The 26,288-nt window shown below is 38.5% G+C and overlaps 1 protein-coding gene across 1 annotated transcript in view; it reads left to right on the forward strand.

Annotated features, from left to right (window-relative positions):
- The first annotated feature begins 2,866 nt into the window (after positions 1-2,866).
- The window catches only part of C2CD6 (C2 calcium dependent domain containing 6), a 149,131-nt gene continuing 125,709 nt past the window's right edge, over positions 2,867-26,288 (forward strand). Inside the window, 1 exon segment of the mRNA XM_060105939.1 lies at positions 2,867-3,118. Within this exon segment, the coding sequence (XP_059961922.1) occupies positions 2,867-3,118 (252 nt within the window).

Here is a 26,288-nt window from a genome sequence, read left to right on the forward strand (position 1 = left end):
TGTAATTTATTATGAAATGAAGCTTGGATTGCAATAGATGACTTGATTTGATCTTGATCAAATTGCTAGGTTTGTGAGAGGACAAAAAAAGAAAGAAAATGAATAAAACATGGTACCTGCCTTTTAGTGACTCATAATCTAGTCAAAAGACAGAGATAGGCATAGGAGTTGAAGAATCTAGGGAAGTATTTCAGGTAAGGGGTATGTGCAGGTCCTTTATAGGATGGATAGGCTTTCTACTGGTGGAAGTGGAGACAAAGAAAAGGCTATACACGTGAGTGAGCTCTGAGGGATTTTTATTTGGAAACTATCAAATGTAAAATTGTTGAAAGACTAATGTAATAGCAACTGTAATCTATATCAACTTAGATTATTGTTAACTTTTTGCCTCATTTGCTTTCTTTCTTTATACGTCCTTTTTGCTTGCTAAATCTTTTGAAAGTAAGTTGCTAACATCATGTCTCTTCACCCAAATATTTAAGCATGCATCCTCCAAAAAGAACATTTTTCTGCATAGCACAATATCATTAAAACATTTGGAAAAACAATAATTTCAGTCCATTCTCAAATTTTCCCAGTTGTCTCTTAAGATCTAGTCAAGGTTTACACATTTCAGTTTGTTATCTAAATTTAAAATGGTCTCATCTTTTCTCCCCCGTGATATTTTTTAATTGAAAAATTTACTGAGATAAGTGTAGATTCATGCAAACTTAAATAATACAGTAATCCTTTGTACACTTGGCCAGTGCCTCCAAATACCATTTTACAAAATTCATAGTATAATATCACAACCAGCGTATTGACACTGACATGATCTACCAATCTTGTTCAGATATCCCTAGTTTAACATATCCCTAGTTTTACTTGTACACACTTGTGTGTGTCTGTATATATTAAGTTCTATACAGTTTTATCAATTGTGTAGGGTTCATTTATGTAGCACCACAGCCCAGGTACTGAACAAGTCCAAAAACCATAAGAATCTCTCATGCTGCCCTTTTATAAACACAACCTCCTTCCCACATCCCCTCCCTGCACCCCTAACTCTAAGCCCTGGCAATCACTAATGTCTTCTATTTCTAAAATTTTGTAATTTCAGTAATGTTATAAGTTGAATCGTACAGTATGTAATCTTTTGGGATTAGCTTGTTTCTGCTCAGCGCATTCCCTGGAGATTAACCCACGTTGTATGGCCATAGTTCATTCCTTTTTATTGCAAAGCCGTGATCCAAGGTATGTATTGAAGTTTAACCACTTACCTGTCGAAGGACATCTGAGCTGATTCCACTTTTTGACTATTATGAACAAAGCTGCTATGAACATTTGTGTATAGCTTTTTGAGTGAATGTGAGTTTTCATGTCTCTGGGATAAACACCCTGGAGTGCAATTGTTGTATGGTAGTTCCATGTTTAGTTTTTTTAAGAAATTACCAAACTCTTTTCAGAGAGGCCATACCATTCTACATTCCCCCGTGATTTTTTTTTTTTGTGTGTGTATGTGTATGAAGAATCCAAACCAGTTTTTAAAAATAGTCCCACCTACATTTTTATTTGTTTGATTTTTTTTACGCGTAAAAGTATCATTCAGTTTGTTTCTCTACCTCCTGAATTTCCTGTAGACTGGAGGTTAGGGCTAGAGGTTTGATTAGAGTTAGGTTAGATTTTTGTTGTTGCATCACATGAACCCTAAGGAAGTCAGAGTGTGCTGGTGGACAGCAAGTCTCTTTGAACAGTGATTAAACACGACACAGCACAGACTCAAAATGACAGCAAACATGTAACAAGGGCGTTGGGGTATTGTGCCATGAACCCTGAAGAGTGAAAGGTGAGGATCAGATTCCTGCCCCCAAAGAACTCTATCTTTTGAAATTAACAACTAATTCTAATAGAGTGAGCCCACTAATAGGGATACGCCAAGTAGCAGCTTGGAGACAGCAATTAATTCTGCTTTGGGGGTATGTGTATGGGGTTATAAAATGTAAGGCTGAACTCTGAGGTGGCCTTTGAATAAAAGAAAAATAGATTCCATATAGAATAGCCATAAGTAATGATCCTGAGGTGGTAAAGGGCATTTTGGAGTCCCTGGTTTTACACATTACGGAATTAAAATTTTGTGGCCAATAAAGAAACTCTGAAAGTTTGTGATTTTGTATGCTTTAAAACGTAAACTGTATTAACACGGGGACAGTGCAAAGAGTGGACGACAGCAGGCCAGGAGACCCATGAGTAAACCATTCCAGTCATCTGTGTGTGAGATGTCCTAGACGGGGTGCCATAAAGAGAAAGAGTAGGGTTCAAATGTTTAGGGTTAGAATTCAAAACTGTGTCTGAAGTTTTAAGCTTTTGTGGATATGACATTGCTACATTAAATACGTTAGGAACATATTAGAGGTCTGAGAGAGAAGATGAATATTAACGTGTTGTGTTATGAGTCTATGGGACAGTCGAGTAAAGATGTCCACGTAGACTGCTGGAAATATAACATCTGGAGCTCAGGGGATAGTGTAAGGAGGTGTAGGGAGAAGAGGGCTTATGATGGGTTAAGGGGCAGGCAAGAAACGAACCAAGTTCAATCCCCGAGCTGAGGAGCCTTGCTGTCCACAAGCTTGCTCTGACTTCCTTCAAAGGGAGACTTAAACCGCCTGGGCAAGGACTTGCCGCTGGCCCTGCAGGCTCGCTTAACTAGCACGCCCCCAAAGCCAGCCTGGGGCAGAAGCCCGGCGCAAACGTGTGGGTCACGTGGGGGGGCCGGTGGGTTGCTACGTGCACAGGAAGAGCGCGGGAAAGGCGGAGAGAGGGCTGCGCCTGCGCAGTAGCAGGTCGTTGGTCGGTTAGTGCGCCGACCTGCCCAGCTGCGGATGGAGGGATGGAGCCGCCCGAGACATGGGCAAGGTTTCCAACACAGCAGGTTTCCAACACAGCAGATAACTGCAACGGGCAGGTCCATTCCCTGTACACAGACCTGATACTTCAGAGGATTCCCCGTACCAACGTGGAAAACACACATGCTAGAGGGTCGGAGTTCTCTTCTGCAGCCCATAACATCCAGGAGCAGGGCAAGACCTTGAATCGTCCTAAAGACGAGGCCAAGGAGGGTCCTGGGCACCGGCTGCTGAATGTAAGTGGGGGGCCTGGTGGAGGAGTTTGTCCCCTACCTGACCACCTAGAGGGTTGGGAAGGACCAAGGGGTCAATGCATGCTGATGGGAGGGAGGGAAACATGCGCTCGTTTTAGAGAGCGGTAACACCTGAGGAAAAGTTTACTTGTGGGACCCTGACAGTTATTTAATTTGTCAGAGCCCCATTTTATTAATTGTTAAGTGAAGACAGTAATTACTGCCTACCTTAGAGGGTTGTCTGAAAAACTAAAGGAGGTAATGATATAAAGGACTTAATACAGTCCAAAGTAAAGAGTTAATAAATGTTAGCTGCTGTCATCATCATCATTATCATCATTGGGAATTCATTTGTATGGTTAAAGGGCTAAACTCCAGAAACCTTAGTTACCTCTGTTTTCAATACCTGAGGTTCTTACAGATAAACCTGTAGGAGCAAAACTGTATCATGTCTGCAAAGTGAATTATTGGCGTCCTGTTCTTAATTAGGTAAATTTGTTTTTAAAGTGTGTGAAACTCTTGAGTTTAATTACCATTTAGTGGTACTGCCAGAGCATAGAGGAAATGGAAAAGGGGAATCAAGTTGAAACTCACTTTTTCAAAGTTTGTTAGAGTATTATTAGGAAATTTTACATTCTCTACTGGTCTTAAGTTATTAAAAAAAATAGTACAGTATTTATCAGGAAACAAATGGTACACAAGAAGGTGATGTCCATTTCCGTAAATTTAAGGAGTTGAATTACTTGATGTCTAAAGTACCATCTTAATTCTAAAAACTTAGAATCCTGACTCACTGTTATGATAAATTGAGAGCATATTAAGGTTTAGCTTTAGGATAATATAAGAAAAAATTGCAAAGTTTGTGTTAAGAGAGGTATGTTTGGAAATCTAGGCCATAGGAGGTGTTTGTTGTATGTCCTCTTAAGGAATTTGGACTTTTATTCAGTAGAATGGTGGTTTCCAATTTTTTTGAGTATGAGGGTACCTTTTTGTTGTTAAAAAAAAGAAATCTCTCCACAATAAAAGCAGCTGGCTCTTTACTATCTACTGACTGGGAAAATCTATAATGATAAAAAAGCTACCATGTGGCAGTGTTGTTAATGGAATTTGCTAATAGATAAAACAGTATCTACATACATTCAAAAAAGAGTAGTGCACATATATGCAAGGTACATTGTTTACCCAAGTTTGGTTTCCCAAATTATTTGACCATAGAATATTTTAACATTTTGGTAGAACAGCAAAAAGAATTTAGGAAATGAAATGTGCACTTGGATTTAGTTATAATGATCTCATAAATGAATTCTTTTCAGATACAGATCCAGAGGAATGAGTTTACGTGGCATAGATGTTTATTATACAGTAAACTTAGAGTAATATGATAACTATATGCTATTTAAATTATTATAACAACTACTATAAGATACATGATGTAGATCGTTGAACATGGAATGGATGACCCTCTTCAATTTAGTAAATGCTGTCTATGCATCAGTACACCACAGATGGAACTTTATATATTTGGCAAAAGGTCGTCTTTTCTATGACTTCTTGGCGTGTGTGTGTGTGTGTGTGTGTGTGTGTATGTATGGCACATGATTTCTTGAAAGTGGATTATCATAGGGTAATAAGAACAGCTATATAAATATGTCTAGTATTTTCTGTACCAAAATGTTTAGTAATTTCTATACAAGTTTTTTAAAACTTGGAAACAAATACATCTCTCAGAGATGTCTCACATCTCTCAGTATATTTGGAAAACAGTAATTTGTAGATAGTGCTTAGAACACATTTGATTTCAAGGATATTCAAAGTTGAGAACCACTGCTACAGGTGATAGGAAACGTTGGTTGGTTTTAAGCACGGGGATGACATGGATCAGATGTGTTCTGCTGAAAAAATAGTTTTGGCTATCAGGATTTAAGGTGAGATTACAGACGTAGTGGGGAGTGAGGCCAATAAAATAAGATCTCTGAGGGGATGGAAAAGTATGGGCTCTAGAGTACAGGTGGAGGTGTTCTCTGGGGATAGGAAGAAGGGCATCTCTTCATCCAGAACGGTGTTTATTTTATCTTTGGATCACCGGTATCCAAACATTCTGGGGCTGCTTGTTATAACCTAGATTCTTGGACCTCCACCTTAGACCTACTGAATCCAGAAGAGTGGGGGCCCGGGAATATGCTCAGATTTTAAACTATCCCAAGTGATGCTTAGATTCATGCTTGAGAATTACTGCAGATAGAGGAAAAAGCTAGGCATTGATGTGGGGATTATACACTGAGGGTGTTGGCTGCAGAAGAAGGCAAGTGGAGCTAGAAGAGTTTATGAACTGGGTGAAAGAGAAAGGAGGTCTCAATGAGATTTTTAAAAGGTTATCAAATGTAAATTACTGAGAGAACTGGAAGGATTAACTAGAGATAGTGCTCAGATCGAGGGATATTGTAGTTGATGACTAGTGAAAATGTGGGTAATCTATCTGTCACCTTGACATCAGTTCTTTGAATGGCCTTAATTCCTTTCAACAGCTTACTGAAATTCTACATCTTGGACCTTGCCTTCACTCTGAGAGTTCACCTCCCAAATCCTGAAATCTGTTATGCTATTTCCCAGCCTCTCATTATTTACTTTGAAATATGTGTCAAGCTTTGTGCTAGACACTGAGGATACAACGATGAGCAGAACAGGCAAAGCACCTTCCCTTGGAAGCTAACATTTGAATTGGAGAGACAGTTACAGATTAGGCTGTTGTTCTAAGGAAATAAAAGGGGACTATGATAGAGAATCATTGTGGAGGGACAGATAGGACTTTGGATAGGCAATCAGAGAAGGCCTCTGAGGAGGTGGCTTTTAAGTGAAAACCTGAAAATGAGAAGAAGCTAGCCATTTAAAGAGTGGGGAGATGGAGGCGGAGAGCATAAGAAGCAATTAACAAGTGTGAAATTTCTATAGCTTGGACTGTTCGTAGAGCATAGTGAATGAGAGGGAGAGTAGCATGAAATGAGGCCATAACGTATCTTTTTGTATGTTTAAAGTCCCTTTTAAAATCTTTTTTTTTTTTTTTGGTGAATTGCCCATTTGAGTCATTTTCCTATCATTTTTCTTTCCCCCCTCAGTTTTTCAAAAGTTCTTTATTGGGGATATTAGATCTGCATCTGTGATATGTGTTACAAATATTTTCTCACAATTCAACAGTTGTCTTTTGACTTTTATGGTACTTTTTGCTATGCAAAAGATTCTTAATTTTATGAGGTCAAGTTTATAATCTTTTATTGCATCTGAACTTTGTGTCTTAGTTAAAAACAATTTACATGTGCCCAGGTCATGAAGGAATTTACCTATTTTGCCTTCTAGTACTTGCATATCGTTTTTACATTTAGATCCCTGATTTATTTGGACTGTGTGGTATGAGGTCTGGATTTAATTTTTTTCTTTTCCCAAATAGATGTCTCAACACCATTTATTGTTTTAAAAATCCATCTTTGCCCTAGTGTTTTGAGATGCCACCTGTATACATAAGTTTTATACATAAGCTACCACATGTATTTGGTTTTTTCTGGACTTCCTATTCTATTCCATTGCTATTTATCAGTTCATGTACCAAGACCATACTACTTTTTATTTATTTATTTATTTATTTTGCGGTACACGGGCCTCTCACTGTTGTGGTCTCTCCCGTTGCGGAGCACAGGCTCCGGACGCGCAGGCTCAGCGGCCATGGCTCATGGGCCCAGTCACTCCGCGGCATGGGCGATCTTCCCTGACCGGGGCACGAACCCATGTCCCCTGCATCGGCAGGCAGACTCTCAACCACTGCGCCACCAGGGAAGCCCTATTCTTACTTTTAATAAAAACACTTTATTATTAACTTGTTTATCTCAACAAAGAAGCTTGCTTTTTTAAAAATAAAGATTGCATTCAATTGATGTTAGGTAGAACTGACATCATTATGATGTTGACCTGTCCTATCCAAGAACAAGAGATGTCTTTTCATTATTCAAGTCTACTTTTGTGACTTTCAGAAGTGTTTTAAAGTTTTCCTCTTAAGGGTTTTGCACACTTGTTGTTCAGATTGTTCCTAAAGTGGGGCTTTTTCTACTTTATATCCTCTAATTATTTATGTATATTAAGGCTGTTGATTTCTGTATGTTAAGTTCATGTTTGTTTAATTTTTTTAAACATTTGAGTTAGTATTGTTATTAATTCTCTAGGATTTTAGATATACTATCAGATCATCTTCAAATAGAGATAGTTTTACTTCTTTTTTTCCAATTCTCTTGCCTTTAGTTGATTTCTCCTACCTAACTGCTTTGACTAATGCCACCGGTAACATGTTGAATAGTAGTGGAGACAGTAGGCAACCTTGCCTTGTTCCTGATCTTTGTAAATGCCTCCAATGCTTCCCCACCAAATGAAATAGTAGCTTCAAGACTGGCTTAATTCCTATTTTCTTGAGTGTTTTGACAGGAAAAGGGTGTTGACTTTTGTCAGAGGCCATTTGAACATGTATGGAGATAATTTCATAATTTTTCTCCTTACATCTGTTGATGTGGTGTTTTATATTAATAAATTTCCTAATATCGAACCAACTTACATTCCTAGAATTAATCCCACTTGGTTATTGCATATTATTTTCTTTGTGGTGCTAGATATTCTGTTTTTATTATTTTGTTTAGTATCTTTGTATCAATATTTATGTTATATTCATCTATAATTTTCTTTATGTGTTTAGGTATCAGTGCTATGCTTCATAAAAAAATAAGAAAATGTTCTTTAGTGGTGCCATGGGATACCTAGTTTTTGAATTTGGTAAGATTCCCTGTGAAACCACCTGGGCCTGGCACTTTTTTGTGGTGATAGCTCATTGCTAGCTTTCTTCTATTTCTTTTATGGAAAGTGGTCTGTTTGAACTGTTTACCACTAACAGGATCAATTTTGTTAAATTGTATTTCCTTAGGAAATAATACATTTCATTTCGGTTTTAAAATATATTTGCAGGTCTGCAAATAGTCTTTTATGATTTTTCAAAAGTCTTGTCATTTCTTATTTGCATTTTATCCCCATATACTGATTAAGTTAGCTAGTGGTTTGTATATTTTGTAGGCTCTGTAGATCAGTTTGGGAATTGATTTCTTAACAGTATTGAATCTTTCTAGCCAAGAACATGGAATGTTTTCCATTCATTTAGATCTTTAATTTCACTCAGGAATGTTTTGTAGATTTCAGTGTACTAGTCACATTTCTTCTTTTAAATTTACTCCTAAGTATTTTATTATTTTGCTGCTATTTCTAATGTAATTGTTTTCTTTTTTTAAACAAATTTATTTATTTATTTATTTATTTTTATTTTCCTGTTTCTACTTTATTTATTTATTTTTGCTTTATAACAAATTTAATCAGTTATACATATACATATGTTCCCATATCCCCTCCCTTTTGCGTCTCCCTCCCACCCTCCCTATCCCACCCCTCCAGGCAGTCACAAAGCACCGAGCTGATCTCCCTGTGCTATGCGGCTGCTTCCCACTAGCTATCTACCTTATGTTTGGTAGTGTATATATGTCCATGCCGCTCTTTCGCTTTGTCACAGCTTACCCTTCCCCCTCCCCATATCCTCAAGTCCATTCTCTAGTAGGTCTGTGTCTTTATTCCTGTCTTACCCCTATGTTCTTCATGACATTTTTTTCTTAAATTCCATATATATGTGTCAGCATACAGTATTTGTCTTTCTCTTCCTGACTTACTTCACTCTGTATAACAGACTCTAGGTGCATCCACCTCATTACAAATAGCTCAATTTCATTTCTTTTTATGGCTGAGTAATATTCCATTGTGTATATGTGCCACATCTTCTTTATCCATTCATCTGTTGATGGACACTTAGGTTGTTTCCATGTACTAGCTATTGTAAATAGAGCTTCAAAGAGCATTTTGGTACATGGCTCTTTTTGAATTATGGTTTTCCCTGGGTATATGCCCAGTAGTGGGATTGCTGGATCATATGGTAATTCTATTTTTAGTTTTTTAAGGAACCTCCATACTGCTCTCCATAGTGGCTGTATCAATTTACATTCCCACCAACAGTGCAAGAGGGTTCCCTTTTCTCCACACCCTCTCCAGCATTTATTGTTTGTAGATTTTTTGATGATGGCCATTCTGACTGGTGTGAGATGATATCTCATTGTAGTTTTGATTTGCATTTCTCTAATGATTAATGATGTTGAGCATTCTTTCATGTGTTTGTTGGCAACCTGTATATCTTCTTTGAGAAATGTCTATTTAGGTCTTCTGCCCATTTTTGGATTGGGTTGTTTGTTTTTTTGATATTGAGCTGCATGAGCTGCTTGTACATTTTGGAGATTAATCCTTTGTCAGTTGCTTCATTTGCAAATATTTTCTCCCATTCTGAGGGTTGTCTTTTGGTCTTGTTTATGGTTTCCTTTGCTGTGCAGAAGCTTTTAAGTTTCATTAGGTCCCATGTGTTTATTTTTGTCTTTATTTCCATTTCTCGAGGAGGTGGGTCAAAAAGGATCTTGCTGTGATTTATGTCATAGAGTGTTCTGCCTATATTTTCCTCTAAGAGTTTGATAGTGTCTGGCCTTACATTTAGGTCTTTAATCCATTTTGAGCTTATTTTTGTGTATGGTGTTAGGGAGTGGTCTAATCTCATACTTTTACATGTCCCTATCCAGTTTTCCCAGCACCACTTATTGAAGAGACTGTCCTTTCTCCACTGTACATTCCTGCCTCCTTTATCAAAGATAAGGTGACCATATGTGCGTGGGTTTATCTCTGGGCTTTCTATCCCGTTCCATTGATCTATCTTTCTGTTTTTGTGCCAGTACCACACTGTCTTGATTACTGTAGCTTTGTAGTATAGTCTGAAGTCAGGGAGCCTGATTCCTCCAGCTCCATTTTTTGTTCTCAAGATTGCTTTGGCTATTTGGGGTCTTTTGTGTTTCCATACAAATTGTGAAATTTTTTGTTCTAGTTCTGTGAAAAATGCCAGTGGTAGTTTGATAGGGATTGCATTGAATCTGTAGATTACTTTGGGTAGTAGAGTCATTTTTACAATGTTGATTCTTCCAATCCAAGAACATGGTACATCTCTCCATCTATTTGTATCATCTTTAATTTCTTTCATCAGTGTCTTATAATTTTCTGCATACAGGTCTTTTGTCTCCTTAGTTTATTCCTAGATATTTTATTCTTTTTGTTGCAATGGTAAATGGGAGTGTTTCCTTGATTTCACTTTCAGATTTTTCATCATTACTATATAGGAATGCCAGAGATTTCTGTGCATTAATTTTGTATCCTGCTACTTTACCAAATTCATTGATTAGCTCTAGTAGTTTTCTGGTAGCATCTTTAGGATTCTCTATGTATAATATCATTTCATCTGCAAACAGTGACAGCTTTACTTCTTCTTTTCTGATTTGGATTCCTTTTATTTCCTTTTCTTCTCTGATTGCTGTGGCTAAAACTTCCAAAACTATGTTGAATAAGAGTGGTGAGAGTGGGCAACCTTGTCTTGTTCCTGATCTTAGTGGAAATGGTTTCAGTTTTTCACCATTGAGGACGATGCTGGCTGTGGGTTTGTCATATATGGCCTTTATTACATTGAGGAAAGTTCCCTCTATGCCTACTTTCTGCAGGGTTTTTATCATAAATGGGTGTTGAATTTTGTCGAAAGCTTTCTCTGCATCTATTGAGCTGATCATATGGTTTTTCTCCTTCAATTTGTTAATATGGTGTATCACGTTGAGTGATTTGCGTATATTGAAGAATCCTTGCATTCCTGGAATAAACCCCACTTGATCATGGTGTATGATCCTTTTAATGTGCTGTTGGATTCTGTTTGCTAGTATTTTGTTGAGGATTTTTGCATCTATGTTCATCAGTGATATTGGCCTGTAGTTTTCTTTCTTTGTGACATCCTTGTCTGGTTTTGGTATCAAGGTGATGGTGGCCTCGTAGAATGAGTTTGGGAGTCTTCCTCCCTCTGCTATATTTTGGAAGAGTTTCAGAAGGATAGGTGTTAGCTCTTCTCTAAATGCTTGATAGAATTCGCCTGCGAAGCCATCTGGTCCTGGGCTTTTGTTTGTTGGAAGATTTTTTATCACAGTTTCAATTTCAGTGCTTGTGATTGGTCTGTTCATATTTTCTATTTCTTCCTGATTCAGTCTTGGCAGGTTGTGCATTTCTAAGAATTTGTCCATTTCTTCCAGGTTGTCCATTTTATTGGCATAGAGTTGCTTGTAGTAATCTCTCATGATCTTTTGTATTTCTGCAGTGTCAGTTGTTACCTCTCCTTTTTCATTTCTAATTCTATTGATTTGAGTCTTCTCCCTTTTTTTCTTGATGAGTCTGGCTAATGGTTTATCAATTTTGTTTATCTTCTCAAAGAACCATAGTTTTATTGATCTTTGCTATCGTTTCCTTCATTTCTTTTTCATTTATTTCTGATCTGATTTTTATGATTTCTTTCCTTCTGCTAACTTTGGGATGTTTTTGTTCTTCTTTCTCTAATTGCTTTAGGTGCAAGGTTAGGTTGTTTATTCGATATGTTTCCTGTTTCTTTTTTTTTTTTTTTTTGCTGTACGTGGGCCTCTCACTGCTGTGGCCTCTCCCGCTGCGGAGCACAGGCTCCGGACACACAGGCTCCGCGGCCATGGCTCGCGGGCCCAGCCGCTCCGCGGCATGTGGGATCCTCCGGGATCGGGGCACGAACCCGTGTCCCCTGCATCGGCAGGCGGACTCTCAACCACTGCGCCACCAGGGAAGCCCTGTTTCCTGTTTCTTAAGGTAGGATTGTATTGCTATAAACTTCCCTCTTAGAACTGCTTTTGCTGCATCCCATAGTTTGTGCCTTATTGTGTCTCCATTGTCATTTGTTTCTAGGTATTTTTAAATTTCCTTTTTGATTTCTTCAGTGATCACTTCGTTATTAAGTAGTGTATTGTTTAGCCTCCATGTGTTTGTATTTTTTACGCTCTTTTCCTGTAATTGATATCTAGTCTCATTGCATTGTGGTCAGAAAAGATACTTGATACAATTTCAATTTTCTTAAATTTACCAAGGCTTGATTTGTGACCCAAGATATGATCTATCCTGGAGAATGTTCCATGAGCACTTGAGAAGAATGTGTATTCTGTTGTTTTTGGATGGAATGTCCTATAAATATCAATTAAGTCCATCTTGTTTAATGTATCATTTAAAGCTTGTGTTTCCTTATTTATTTTCATTTTGGATGATCTGTCCATTGGTGAAAGTGGGGTGTTAAAGTCCCCTACTATGATTGTGTTACTGTCTATTTCTTCTTTTATGGCTGTTAGTATTTGCCTTATGTATTGAGGTGCTCCTATGTTGGGTGCATAAATATTTACAATTGTTATATCTTCTTCTTGGATCGATCCCTTGATCATTATGTAGTGTCCTTCTTTGTCTCTTCTAGTAGTCTTTATTTTAAAGTCTATTTTGTCTGATATGAGAATTGCTACTCCAGCTTTCTTTTGGTTTCCATTTGCATGGAATATCTTTTTCCATCCCCTTACTTTCAGTCTGTATGTGTCTCTAGGTCTGAAGTGGGTCTCTTGTAGACAGCATATATATGGGTCTTGTTTTTGTATCCATTCAGCCAATCTGTGTCTTTTGGTGGGAGCATTTAGTCCATTTACATTTAAGGTAAATATTGATATGTATGTTCCTATTCCCATTTCCTTAATTGTTTTGGGTTCGTTATTGTAGGTCTTTTCCTTCTGTTGTGTTTCTTGCCTAGAGAAGTTCCTTTAGCATTTGTTGTAAAGCTGGTTTGGTGGTGCTGAACTCTCCCAGCTTTTGCTTGTCTGTAAACGTTTTAATTTCTCCATCAGATCTGAATGAGATCCTTGCTGGGTAGAGTAATCTTGGTTGCAGGTTTTTCTCCTTCATCACTTTAATTATGTCCTGCCACTCCCTTCTGGCTTGTAGAGTTTCTGCTGAGAGATCAGCTGTTATCCTGATGGGGATTCCCTTGAGTGTTATTTGTTGTTTTTCCCTTGCTGCTTTTAATATTTTTTCTTTGTGCTTAATTTTTGATAGTTTGATTAATATGTGTCTTGGCATATTTCTCCTTGGATTTATTCTGTATGGGACTCTCTGTGCCTCCTGGACTTGATTAACTATTTCCTTTCCCATATTAGGGAAGTTTTCAACTATAATCTCTTCAAATATTTTCTCAGTCCCTTTCTTTTTGTCTTCTTCTTCTGGAACCCCTATAATTCGAACGTTGGTGCGTTTAATGTTGTCCCAGAGGTCTCTGAGACTGTCCTCTGTTCTTTTCATTCTTTTTTGTTTATTTTGCTCTGCATCAGTTATTTCCACTATTTTATCTTCCACCTCACTTATCCGTTCTTCTGCCTCAGTTATTCTGCTATTGATCCCATCTAGAGTATTTTTCATTTCATTTATTGTGTTTTTAATCGATGCTTGATTCATCTTTAGTTCTTCTAGGTCCTTGTTAACTGTTTCTTGCATTTTGTCTATTCCATTTTCAAGATTATGGATCTTGGAAATAGAATCTTGGATCATCTTTACTATCATTATTCTGAATTCTTTTTCAGGTAGACTGCCTATTACCTCTTCATTTGTTAGGTCTGGTGGGTTTTTATCTTGCTCCTTCTCCTGCTGTGTGTTTTTCTGTCTTCTCATTTTGCTTATGTTTCTGTGTTTGGGGTCTCCTTTTTGCAGGCTGCAGGTTCGTAGTTCCTGTTGTTTCTGGTGTCTGTCCCCAGTGGCTAAGGTTGGTTTAGTGGGTTGTGTAGGCTTCCTGGTGGAGGGGACTAGTGCCTATGTTCTGGTGGATGGAGCTGGATCTTGTCTTTCTGGTGGGCAGGTCCACGTCTGGTGGTGTGTTTTGGGGTGTCTGCGGACTTTTTATGATTTTAGGCAGCCTGCCTGCTAATGGGTGGCGTTGTGTTCTTGTCTTGCTAATTGTTTTGCATAGGGTGTCCAGCACTGTAGCTTGCTGGTCGTTGAGTGAAGCTGGGTGCTGGTGTTGAGATGGAGATCTCTGGAAGATTTTCGCTGTTTGATATTATGTGGAGCTGGGAGGTCTCTTGTGGACCAGTGTCCTGAAGTTGGCTCTCCCACCTCAGAGGCACAGCACTGACTCCTGGCTCCTCAATTTGGGATGATTTGTTGTCTATTCATGTATTCCACAGATGCAGGGTACATCAAGTTGATTGTGGAGCTTTAATCCGCTGCTTCTGAGGCTGCTGGGAGAGATTTCCCTTTCTCTTCTTTTTTCTCACAGCTCCCGGGTCTCAGCTTTGGATTTGGCCCCGCCTCTGCGTGTAGGTCGTCGGCGGGCGTCTGTTCTTCGCTCAGACAGGACAGGGTTAAAGGAGCAGCCACTTTGGGGACTCTGGCTCACTCAGGCCGGGGGGGAGGGAGGGGCACGGAGTGCGGGGCGAGCCTGCAGCGGCAGAGGCCGGCGTGACGTTGCACCAGCCTGAGGCGCGCCGTGCGTTCTCCCAGGGAAGCCGTCCCTGGATCCCGGGACCCCGGCAGTGACGGGCTGCACAGGCTCCCAGAAGGGCGGTGCGGACAGTGACCTGCGCTCGCACACAGGCCTCTTGGCGGCGGCAGCAGCAGCCCTAGCGTCCCATGCCCATCTCTGGGCTCCGCGCTTTCAGCCGCGGCTCGCGCCCGTCTGTTGAGCTCCTTTAAGCAGCGCTCTTAATCCCCTCTCCTCGCGTACCAGGAAACCAAGAGGGAAGAAAAAGTCTCTTGCCTCCAGAGTTTTCCCGGACTCCCTCCCGGCTAGCTGTGGCGCATTAGCCCCCTTCAGGCTGATTTCTCGCCGCCAGCCCCTGTGCTCTCCCTGCGCTCTGACCAAAGCCCCAGCCTCAGCTTCCAGCACCGCCCACCCTGGCGGGCGAGCAGACAAGCCTCTCGGGCTTGTGAGTGCCGGTCGGCACCGATCCTCTGTGCGGGAATCTCTGCGCTTTGCCCTACCCAGGTACGTGGGGAGTTCCTTGCCTTTTGGGAGGTCTGAGGTCTTCTGCCAGCATTCAGTAGGTGTTCTGTAGGAGTTGTTCCATGTGTAGCTGTATTTCTGTATTTCCATTCATTTAGATCTTTAATTTCACTCAGGAATGTTTTGTAGTTTTCAGTGTACTAATCACATTTCTTCTTTTAAATTTACTTCTAAGTATTTTATTATTTTGCTGCTACTTCTAATGTAATTGTTTTCTTAATTTCATTCCCAGGTTGTTCATTGCTATTATATGGAAATGCAATTGATTTTTATATTTTGTCCTTGTATCCTGAGACCTTGCTGAACTCGTTTATTAGTTCTAGTAGTTTCTTTCTTCTTCTTCTTTTTTTATAGTGGATTTCTTAGGAATTTCTATATACAGAATTTGTCACCTGCAAATGAAGACAGTTTTACTTCTTTCTTTCAAATCTGGATACTTTTTATTTCTTTTTCTTATCTGACTGCACTGGATAGAACCTTTAGTACAATGTTGATTAAAAGTAGTGAGAGTGAACACTCTTGCCTTACTGATCTTAAAGGGAAAATATTCAGCCTTTCACCATTGAGTATGATGTTGAAGAATTTCCCATCTATTCCTAGTCTGTTCAGAGTTTGTTATTAAAAATACATTTTGGATTTTGTCAAATACATTTTCTGCATCTAGTGAAATGATCATGTGATTTTTGTCTTTTTCTGGACACATTTATTAATGTGGCTTATTACATTAATTTTATTACATTGATTTTCAGATGGAAAAATCCCACTTTGTCATAGTATATGGACCTTTTTAATATGTTGTTGGGTTTTAGTTTACTAATATTTTGTGGTGGATTTTTGCCTCTGTATTCATAAGGGGTAATGATTTGTTGTTTTCTCATCTTGTGATGTCTGTCTGGCTTTGGTATTAATGTAAAACTGACATCATAGAATAACTTGGGAAATGTTCTTTCCTCATCTTTTTATTTTTTTTTCCCTGAGTTTGTGAAGGATTGTTATTATTTCTTAAGTATTCAATAGAATTCACCAGTGAAACAATCTGGACCTAAGTTTTTTTTGTTTTTGTTTTGTTTTGCTTGGTAGGAAGAGCTTTAATTACTGACTAAATTTCTTTAGTTGTTATAGGTCTTTCTTCTTGATTCAGTTTTGGTAATATGCGTAAGAATTTTTCCATTTAATCTAAATTGTTTAATTTGTTAGCATAAAACTGTTTATAGCTGTCAGTAGTTATCTTATATGGCAATAAACTTTGCAGATGCAGTGAAGTTTAGGATTTTGTGATGGGGAGATTATCTTGGATTATCTGATGGGCCCTACATGTAATCACAAATGTCCTTATAAGAGAGAGGTAGAGGGAGATTTGGACACACTCAGAAGAGAAGGCAATGTGATCACAAAGGTAGAGATTGGAGTGATGTGACCACAAGCCAAGGAGCGCTGGCCAGTTACCAAAAGCTGGAAGAGGCAAGAATGGATTTTTCCTTAGAGCCTCTAGAGGAATTATTGCCCTGCTGACTTCTGATTTTGGCCCAGGGGGACTGATATTAGACTTCTGGCCCTCACAACTGTGAAAGAATAAATTTTTGTTGTTTAAGCTACCAAGTTTGTGGTGATTTTTTTTTTTTTTTTTTTTTTTTTGCGGTACGTGGGCCTCTCACTGTTGTGGCCTCTCCCGTTGCGGAGCACAGGCTCCGGATGAGCAGGCTCAGTGGCCATGGCTCACTGGCCTAGCCACTCTGCGGCATGTGGGATCTTCCCAGACCGGGGCACGAACCCATGTCCCCCGCATCAGCAAGCAGACTCTCAACCACTGTGCCACCAGGGAAGCCCCTAGTTTAGTTTTTTTTTTTTGAATTTTATTTATTTTTTTATACAGCAGGTTCTTATTAGTCATCAATTTTATACACATCAGTGTATACATGTCAATCCCAATCGCCCAATTCATCACACCATCATCCCCACCCCCCCGTGGCTTCTCCCCCTTGGTGTCCATACGTTTGTTCTCTACATCTGTGTCTCAACTTCTGCCCTGCAAACTGGTTCATCTGTACCATTTTTCTAGGTTCCACATACATGCATTAATATACGATATTTGTTTTTCTCTTTCTGACTTACTTCACTGTATGTCAGTCTCTAGATCCATCCACGTCTCAACAAATGACCCAATTTCACTCCTTTTTATGGCCGAGTAATATTCCATTGTATATGTATACCACATCTTCTTTATCCATTTGTCTGTCGATGGGCATTTAGGTTGCTTCCATGACCTGGCTATTGTAAATAGTGCTGCGATGAACATTGGGGTGCATGTGTCTTTTTGAATTATGGTTTTCCCTGGGTATATGCCCAGTAGTGGGATTGCTGGATCATATGGTAATTCTATTTTTAGTTTTGTAAGGAACCTTACAAAACTGTAAGCTGTATCTGTGGCTGTATCAATTTACATTCCCACCAACAGTGCAAGAGGGTTCCCTTTTCTCCACACCCTCTCCAGCATTGGTTGTTTCTAGATTTTCTGATGATGCCCATTCTAACTGGTGTGAGGTGATACCTCACTGTAGTTTTGATTTACATGTCTCTAATAATTAGTGATGTTGAGCAGCTTTTCATGTGCTTCTTGGCCATTTGTATGTCTTCTTTGGAGAAATGTCTATTTAGGTCTTCTGCCCATTTTTGGATTGGGTAGTTTGTTTTTTTAATATTGAGCTGCATGAGCTGTGTATATATTTTGGAGATTAATCCTCTGTCTGTTGATTCATTTGCAAATATTTTCTCCCATACTGAGGGTCGTCTTTTCATCTTCTTTGTAGTTTCCTTTGCTGTGCAAAAGCTTTTAAGTTTCATTAGGTCCCATTTGTTTATTTTTCTTTTTATTTCCATGACTCTAGGAGGTGGATCAAAAAAGATCTTACTATGATTTATGTCAAGGAGTGTTCTTCCTATGTTTTCCTCTAAGAGTTTTATAGTGTCTGGTCTTACATTTAGGTCTCAGATCCACTTTGAGTTTATTTTTGTGTATGATGTTAGGGAGAGTTCTAATTTCATTCTTTTACATGTAGCTGTCCAGTTTTCCCAGCACCACTTATTGAAGAGGCTGTCTTTTATCCATTGTATATCCTTGCCTCCTTTGTCATAGATTAGTTGACCATAGGTGCGTGGGTTTATCTCTGGGCATTCTATCTTGTTCCACTGATCTATGTTTCTGTTTTTGTGCCAGTACCATATTATCTTGATGACTGTAGCTTTATAGTATAGTCTGAACTCAGGGAGTCTGATTCCTCCAGCTCCATTTTTCTTTCTCGAGTGCTTTGGCTATTTGGGGTCTTTTGTGTCTCCATACAAATTTTAAGATTTTTTGTTCTAGTTCCATAAAACTGCCATTGGTAATTTGATAGTGATTGCATTGAATCTGTAGATTGCTTTGAGTAGTATAGTCATTTTCACAATATTGATTCTTCCAATCCAAGAACATGGTATATCTCTCCATCTGTCAGTATCATCTTTAATTTCTTTCATTGGTGTCTTATAGTTTTCTGCATACAGGTCTTTTCTCTCCCTAGGTAGGTTTATTCCTAGGTATTTTATTCTTTTTGTTGCAATGGTAAATGGGAGTGTTTCCTTAATTTCTCTTTCAGATTTTGCATCATTAGTGTCTAGGGATGCAAGAGATTTCTGTGCATTAATTTTGTATCCTGCAACTTTACCAAGTTCATTGATTAGCTCTAGTCATTTTCTGGTGGCATCTTTGGGATTCTCTATGTATAGTATCATGTCATCTGCAAACAGTGACAGTTTTACTTCTTCTTTTCCAATTTGTATTCCTTTTATTTCTTTTTCTTCTCTGATTGCCATGGTTAGGACTTCCAAAACTATGTTGAATAATAGTGGTGAGAGGGGACATCCTTGTCTTGATCCTGATCTTAGAGGAAATGCTTTCAGTTTTTCACCATTGAGAATGATGTTTGCTGTGGGTTTGTCGTATATGGCCTCTATTATGTTGAGGTAGGTTCCCTCTATACCCACTTTCTGGAGAGTTTTTATCATAAATGGGTGTTGAATTTTGTCCAAAGCTTTTTCTGCATCTATTGAGATGATAATATGGTTTTTCTTCTTCAGTTTGTTAATATGGTGTATCACATTGATTGATTTGTGTATATTGAAGAATCCTTGCATCCCTGGGATAAATCCCACTTGATCATGGTGTATGATCCTTTTAATGTGTTGTTGGATTGTTTGCTAGTATTTTGTTGATGATTTTTGCATCTATAGTAATCAGTGATACTGGTCTGTAATTTTCTTTTTTTGTAGTATCTTTGTCTGGTTTTGGTATCAGGGTGATTGTGGCCTCATAGAATGAGTTTGGGAGTGTTCCTTCCCCTGCAATTTTTTGGAAGAGTTTGAGAAGGATGGATGTTAGCTCTTCTCTACATGTTTGACAGAATTCATCTGTGAAGCCATCTGGTCCTGGACTTTTGTTTATTGGAAGATTTTTAATCACTGTTTCAATATCATTACTTGTGATTGGTCTGTTCATATTTTCTGCTTCTTCCTGGTTCAGTCTCAGAAGGTTGTGCATTTCTAAGAATTTGTCCATTTCCTCCAGGTTGTCCATTTTATTCACATATAATTCCTTGTAGTACTCTCTCATGATCCTTTGTATTTCTGCAGTGTGAGTTGTTACTTTTCCTTTTTCATTTCTAATTCTAATGATTTGAATCTTCTCCCTTTTTTTCTTGATGAGTCTGGTTAATGTTTTAGCAATTTTGTTTATCTTCTCAAAGAACTAGCTTTTAGTTTTATTGATCTTTGCTATCATTTCCTTCATTTCTTTTTCATTTATTTCTGATCTGATCTTTATGATTTCTTTCCTTCTACTAACTTTGGGGCTTTTTTGTTCTTCTTTCTCTAATTGCATTAAGTGTAAGGTTAGGTTTGTTTATTTGAGATGTTTCCTGTTTCTTAAGGTAGGATTGTATTGCTATAAACTTCCCTCTTAGAACTGCTTTTGCTGCATCCCATAGTTTGTGCCTTATTGTGTCTCCATTGTCATTTGTTTCTAGGTATTTTTAAATTTCCTTTTTGATTTCTTCAGTGATCTCTTGGTTATTAAGTAATGTATTGTTTAGCCTTCATGTGTTTTTATTTTTTACAGATTTTTTCCTGTAATTGATATCTAGTCTCATAGCATTGTGGTCGTAAAAGATACTTGGTACAATTTCAATTTTCTTAAATTTACCAAGGCTTGATTTGTGACCCAAGATATGATCTATCCTGGAGAATGTTCCATGAGCACTTGAGAAGCAATTGTATTCTGTTGTTTTTGGGTGGAATGTCCTCTAAATATCAATTAAGTACATCTTGTTTAATGTATCTTTTAAAGTTTGTGTTTCCTTACTTATTTTCATTTTGGATGATCTGTCCATTGGTGAAAGTGGGGTGTTAAAGTTCCCTACTATGATTGTGTTACTGTTGATTTCCCCTTTTATGGCTGTTAGTATTTGCCTTATGTATTGAGGTGCTCCTATGTTGGGTACATAAATATTTACAATTGTTATATCTTTTTTTTGGATTGATCCCTTCATCATTATGCAGTGTCCTTCTTTGTCTCTTGTAATAGTTTTGTTTTAAAGTCTATTTTGTCTGATATGAGAATTGCTACTCCAGCTTTCTTTTGATTTCCATTTGCATGGAATATATTTTTCCATCTCCTCACTTTCAGTACGTATGTTTCCCTAGGTCTGAAGTGGGTAAAAGACACTCTCAACAGCATATATACAGATCTTGTTTTTGTATCCATTCAGCCAGTGTATATCTTTTGCTTGCAGCATTTAATCCACTTACATTTAAGGTAATTATTGATATGTATGTTCTTATTATCATTTTCTTAATTATTTTGGGTTTGTTACTGTAGGGCTTTTCCTTCTCTTGTGTTTCCTGCCTAGAGAAGTTCCTTTAGCATTTGTTGTAAAGCTGGTTTGGTGGCACTGAATTCTCTTAGCTTTTGCTTGTCTGTAAAGGTTCTAATTTCTCCATCAAATCTGAATGAGATCCTTGCCAGGTAGAGTAATCTTGGTTGTAGGTTTTTCTCCTTCATCACTTTAAATATGTCCGGCCACTCCCTTCTGGCTTGCAGAGTTTCTGCTGAAAGATCAGCTGTTAACCTTATGGGGATTCCGTTGTGTGTTATTTGTTGTTTTTCCCTTGCTGCTTTTAATATTTTTTCTTTGTATTTAATTTTTGATAGTTTGATTAATATGTGTCTTGGTGTGTTTCTCCTTGGATTTATTCTGTATGGCACTCTCTGTGCTTCCTGGACTTGATTAACTATTTCCTTTCCCATATTAGGGAAGTTTTCCACTATAATCTCTTCAAATATTTTCTCAGTCCCTTTCTTTTTCTCTTCTTCTTCTGAGACCCCTATAATTCGAGTGTTAGTGTGTTTAATGTTGTCCCAGAGGTCTCTGAGACTGTCTTCAATTCTTTTCATACTTTTTTTCTTTATTCTGCTCTGCAGTAGTTATTTCCACTATTTTATCTTCCAGGTCACTTATCCGTTCTTCTGCCTCAGTTATTCTGCTATTGATCCCTTCTAGAGAATTTTTGATTTTATTTATTGTGTTGTTCATCACTGTTGCTCTTTAATTCTTCTAGGTCCTTGTTAAACATTTCTTGTATTTTCTCCATTTTGTTTCCAAGATTTTGGATCATCTTTGCTATCATTATTCTGAATTCTTTTTCAAGTAGACTGCCTATATACTCTTCATTTTTTAGGTCTGGTGGGTTTTTGCCTTGCTCTTTCATCTGCTGTGTGTTTCTCTGTCTTCTCATTTTGCTTAACTTACTGTGTTTGGGGTCTCCTTTTCCCAGGCTGCAGGTTCGTAGTTCCCATTGTTTTTGGTGTCTGTCCCCAGTAGCTAAGGTTGGTTCAGTGGGTTGTGTAGGCTTCCTGGTGGAAGGGACTAGTTCCTGTGTTCTGGTGGATGAGGCCAGATCTTGTCTTTCTGGTGGGCAGGTCCACGTCTGGTGGTGTGTTTTGGGGTGTCTGTGGCCTTATTATGATTTTAGGCAGCCTGCCTGCTAATGGGCGGTGTTGTGTTCTTGTCTTGCTAATTGTTTGGCATAGGGTGTCCAGCACTGTAGCTTGCTGGTCATTGAGTGCAGCTGGGTCTTGGCGTTGAGATGAGATCTCTGTGAGATTTTCGCCATTTGATATAACGTGGAGCTGGGAGGTCTCTTGTGGACCAGTGTCCTAAACTTGCCTCTCCCACCTCAGAGGCACAGCCCTGACGCCTGGCTGGAGCACCAAGAGCCTGTCATCCACACGGCTCAGAATAAAAGGGAGAAAAGAAAGAAAGAAAAAAAGAGAGAGAGAGAGAGAGGGAGGGAGGGAGGGAGAGAGACAGGGAGAAAGAAAGAAGAATATAAAGTAAAATAAAATAAAGTTATTAAAATAAAAACAATTATTAAGAAAAAATTTTTAAGAAGTAATTAAAAAAAAAAGACAGACAGAACCCTAAGACAGATGGTAAAAGCAAAACTATACAGACAAAATCACACTCAGAATCATACACATACACACTCATAAAAAGAGAAAAAGGGAAAAATATATATATATCATTGCTCCCAAAGTCCACCTCCTCAATTTGGGATGATTCCTTGTCTATTCAGGTATTCCACAGATGAAGGGTACATCACGTTGATTGTGGAGATTTAATCCACTGCTCCCGAGGCTGCTGGGAGAAATTTCCCTTTCTCTTTGTTCGCACAGCTCCCGGGGTTCAGCTTTGGATTTGGCCTCGCCTCTGTGTGTAGGTCGCCTGAGGGTGTCTGTTCTTCGCCCAGACAGGACAGGGTTAAAGGAGCAGCTGATGCAGGGGCTCTGGCTCACTCAGGCCAGGGGGAGGGAGGGGTACGGAATGCAGGGCGAGCCTGTGGCGGCAGAGACCAGCGTGACATTGCACCAGGCTGAGGCGCCAAAGGCATATGACTCTTAATCTAGAATGTAGGTATCTTTTGAGTTCTATCTTTTTTTTTTTTTTTTTCTGTACGCGGGCCTCTCACTGCTGTGGCCTCTCCCGTTGCGGAGCACAGGCTCCGGACACACAGGCTCCGCGGCCATGGCTCGCGGGCCCAGCCGCTCCGCGGCATGTGGGATCTTCCGGGATCGGGGCACGAACCCGTGTCCCCTGCATCGGCAGGCGGACTCTCAACCACTGCGCCACCAGGGAAGCCCTGAGTTCTATCTTAATTGAAGATCTTCTCCCTCTATTTTTAAAACTTTGCCATAAGGAAAAACACTACCCTGAGGGGTAGCTGGTCCTCAGGACCTCAAATCCCTTCTTGGATTGCAGACCATAGGCCAACCAGCCCGAGAGGCTTGTCTGCTCACCCGCCGGGGTGGGTAGAGGGCTGGGAGCTGAGCCATTCTATTGTTAATGGATATTTGGGTTGTTTCTATTTTTTGGCTATGGTGAATAATAGTTTTAAACATTCTTGTACATGTTATACATATGCCTACATTCTGTTGGGAATATATCTAGGAATGGAATTTCTGGGTCATTAGTATGTATACGTTCAACTTTCAGTACAAAATACCAAAGAGTTTTTCAAAGAGAATATAACAACTTACAGTCCCACTGGCAGTGTATTAGAGTTCTAGATACTCCAAATCCTTCCACTTGATAGTGTCAGTCTCTTTATGGTTAGCCATATCAGGGATGTGTAGTGGTATCTCTTTGTGGTATTAGCTTTCATTTCCCTGATGACTAATGAGGGTGTGTTCCCTTCCAAATGATTATTAGCGATCTTATAACTCTTCTATGAAGTGCCTGTTCAAGTATGTTCCCCATTATTCTGTTGTATTGTCTGCCTTTTTCTTATTAGTTTGTATAAATTTGTGTATACATTCTAGTTATAGGCCCTTTGTCAATTATACTAAATGTGTTGCAAAAATCAGTCAGTGGCTTATGTTTTCACTTTCTTTTTTTTTTTTTTGGCCACACCATGCGGCTTGTGGGATTTTAACTTTATTAATTAATTAATTTATTTTTGGCTGTGTTGGGTCTTCGTTTCTGTGCAAGGGCTTTCTCTAGTTGCAGCGAGCGGGGACCACTCTTTATTGCGGCCTCTCTTGTGGCGGAGCACAGGCTCCAGATGCGCAGGCTCAGTAGTTGTGGCACACGGGCCTAGTTGCTCCACGGCATGTGGGATCTTCCCAGACCAGGGCTTGAACCCGTGTCCTCTGCATTGGCAGGCAGATTCTCAACCACTGCGCCACCAGGGAAGCCCTGTTTTCACTTTCTTAATGGTGTCTTTTTGATAAGTAGAAGTTATTAAATTTTATGTAGTTTAATGTATCAAACTTTCTTTGTGTTTATTGCTCTTTGTGTTCTGTTTTAGAAATCTACCCCAACATCATGGAAATATTCTCCTGTATTATCTTCTAATTGTTTTTCCTTTCACATTGAGATCTACAAATTCACCTGTGACTGATTTTGTGTGTGTGTACTGTGAGGTACAAGTCAGGTCTTTTTTCCTCTCTTTTTTCCTTTTGTTCTTTTCTTTTTTCTTCTCTTCCTCTCTCTCTTCCTCCTTCCCTCCCTCCCTCTTTTTTTCTTTCTTTCTTTCTCTTTCTTTCTTTCTTTCCTTCCTTCCTTTCCTTCCTTTCTTCCTTCTTTCTTTTGTGTGGAGATTTCTGTTTAACCCAGTTGAGAGTGTTTTTGACCCACTATTCTGTGGTTCCATCCTTGTCATAAGTGAAGTGTCCATAAATGCGTGGGTCTGTTTCCAGACTCTCTAATCAGTTTCTTTGGTGCATTTGTCTATCCTTGTGCTAATGCCATTAGAGATTAAGAAATAATATCTTTATTTCTTTAATTTTTAAGTATGTCATCCTGTTTTTCTTCTTTGAGATTGTCTTGGAAAAGCTCATCAGTTTCCGTAGGAAGACTTGTTGGGACTTTGATTTTGATTGCATGAAACTATAGCTTAATTTGAGGAAATGAATTATATATATTTATATAGTATACTTATATATAATATAAACTTATATGTTATATAATATTACATAATATAAATATAAAATAATATAATATTTAATATTTATATGTATGTATACTTATTTACATATAAGCATGTATACTTAAGTATAATATACTTATACTTATGTATAATATATAAATATGGCATAATATAAACTGTGCCTTGCTTCTTTATGCTTTTACACTTATTTATTTTGTCTAGGCTCCTCTCCCCCTAGTTCTTAATTTTTTACTTCTTCAGACCCACTTGCAGTATCATCATCTCCTTCCCTAACACTCTTTCTCCTCACTCCCCTTATTTGCCCTGTGTTTAAGAGATAGTTTGTAGCCATCCTGAATGGGGCTTGATACTGGAGTATTAACCTTTGTTCCTCTTTTGCTCCAGAGTTGTGACCATTAGTATTTTCCGAAAAGTGGGCAGCCAAATAGGGAACTAAGTATATCAGCTTTATCCAAGGCTTTCTGGTGATGAGTCAAAACTGAAAACTATTATGGAATTCTTACCTGCATCTCATATTGAAGGCAGTGGAGCTATCAAATGGAGAAAGTGAGCCTCCTTCATTCTGAGCAGACTGTGCCGAGGTGTGCATACACATGGGAACTGGCAGCTTAAACCCTCCAGAAAGACAGATTTAGGAAAGTGAGGCGTAGGCATCTAGATGTGACTTTTTAGCAGTATTCTCCATATTCCTTTGATTGCACAATCATCAATAAAAAACATATGAACATTTATCACCAGTGTTTTATATATTTTTTTATATATTACATAAATGTGCTGTAATTTACTTAATAAATTCTATAATATACAAAAATTAAAAATGATAAATAAGCAATACTTCTAAAAATGATTTTAATTATATTTTGTTTATCAGTGGTACCAAACTCAATAAGCATCACTGTTTCTGAAAAGCATGATTTTTTTAATTTTTTAATTTTATTTTATTTAGAAAAGCATGATTTAATACTTTGTGATGTAGTGATTTGAAGGTCTAGTTCTAAGGCAACTTTATTTCAGTATTTGGTTTTTAATGCTGTTATATTTGAAAAACGTTCCTTTAAAGATTTGAAATTCCAAATGGAAGAGATGAATCTTGGTTGAGCCTAGTAAATCACAGTACTT

Source organism: Mesoplodon densirostris, chromosome 8 (genome assembly GCF_025265405.1).
Source record: "Mesoplodon densirostris isolate mMesDen1 chromosome 8, mMesDen1 primary haplotype, whole genome shotgun sequence".
NCBI lineage: Eukaryota > Metazoa > Chordata > Mammalia > Artiodactyla > Ziphiidae > Mesoplodon > Mesoplodon densirostris.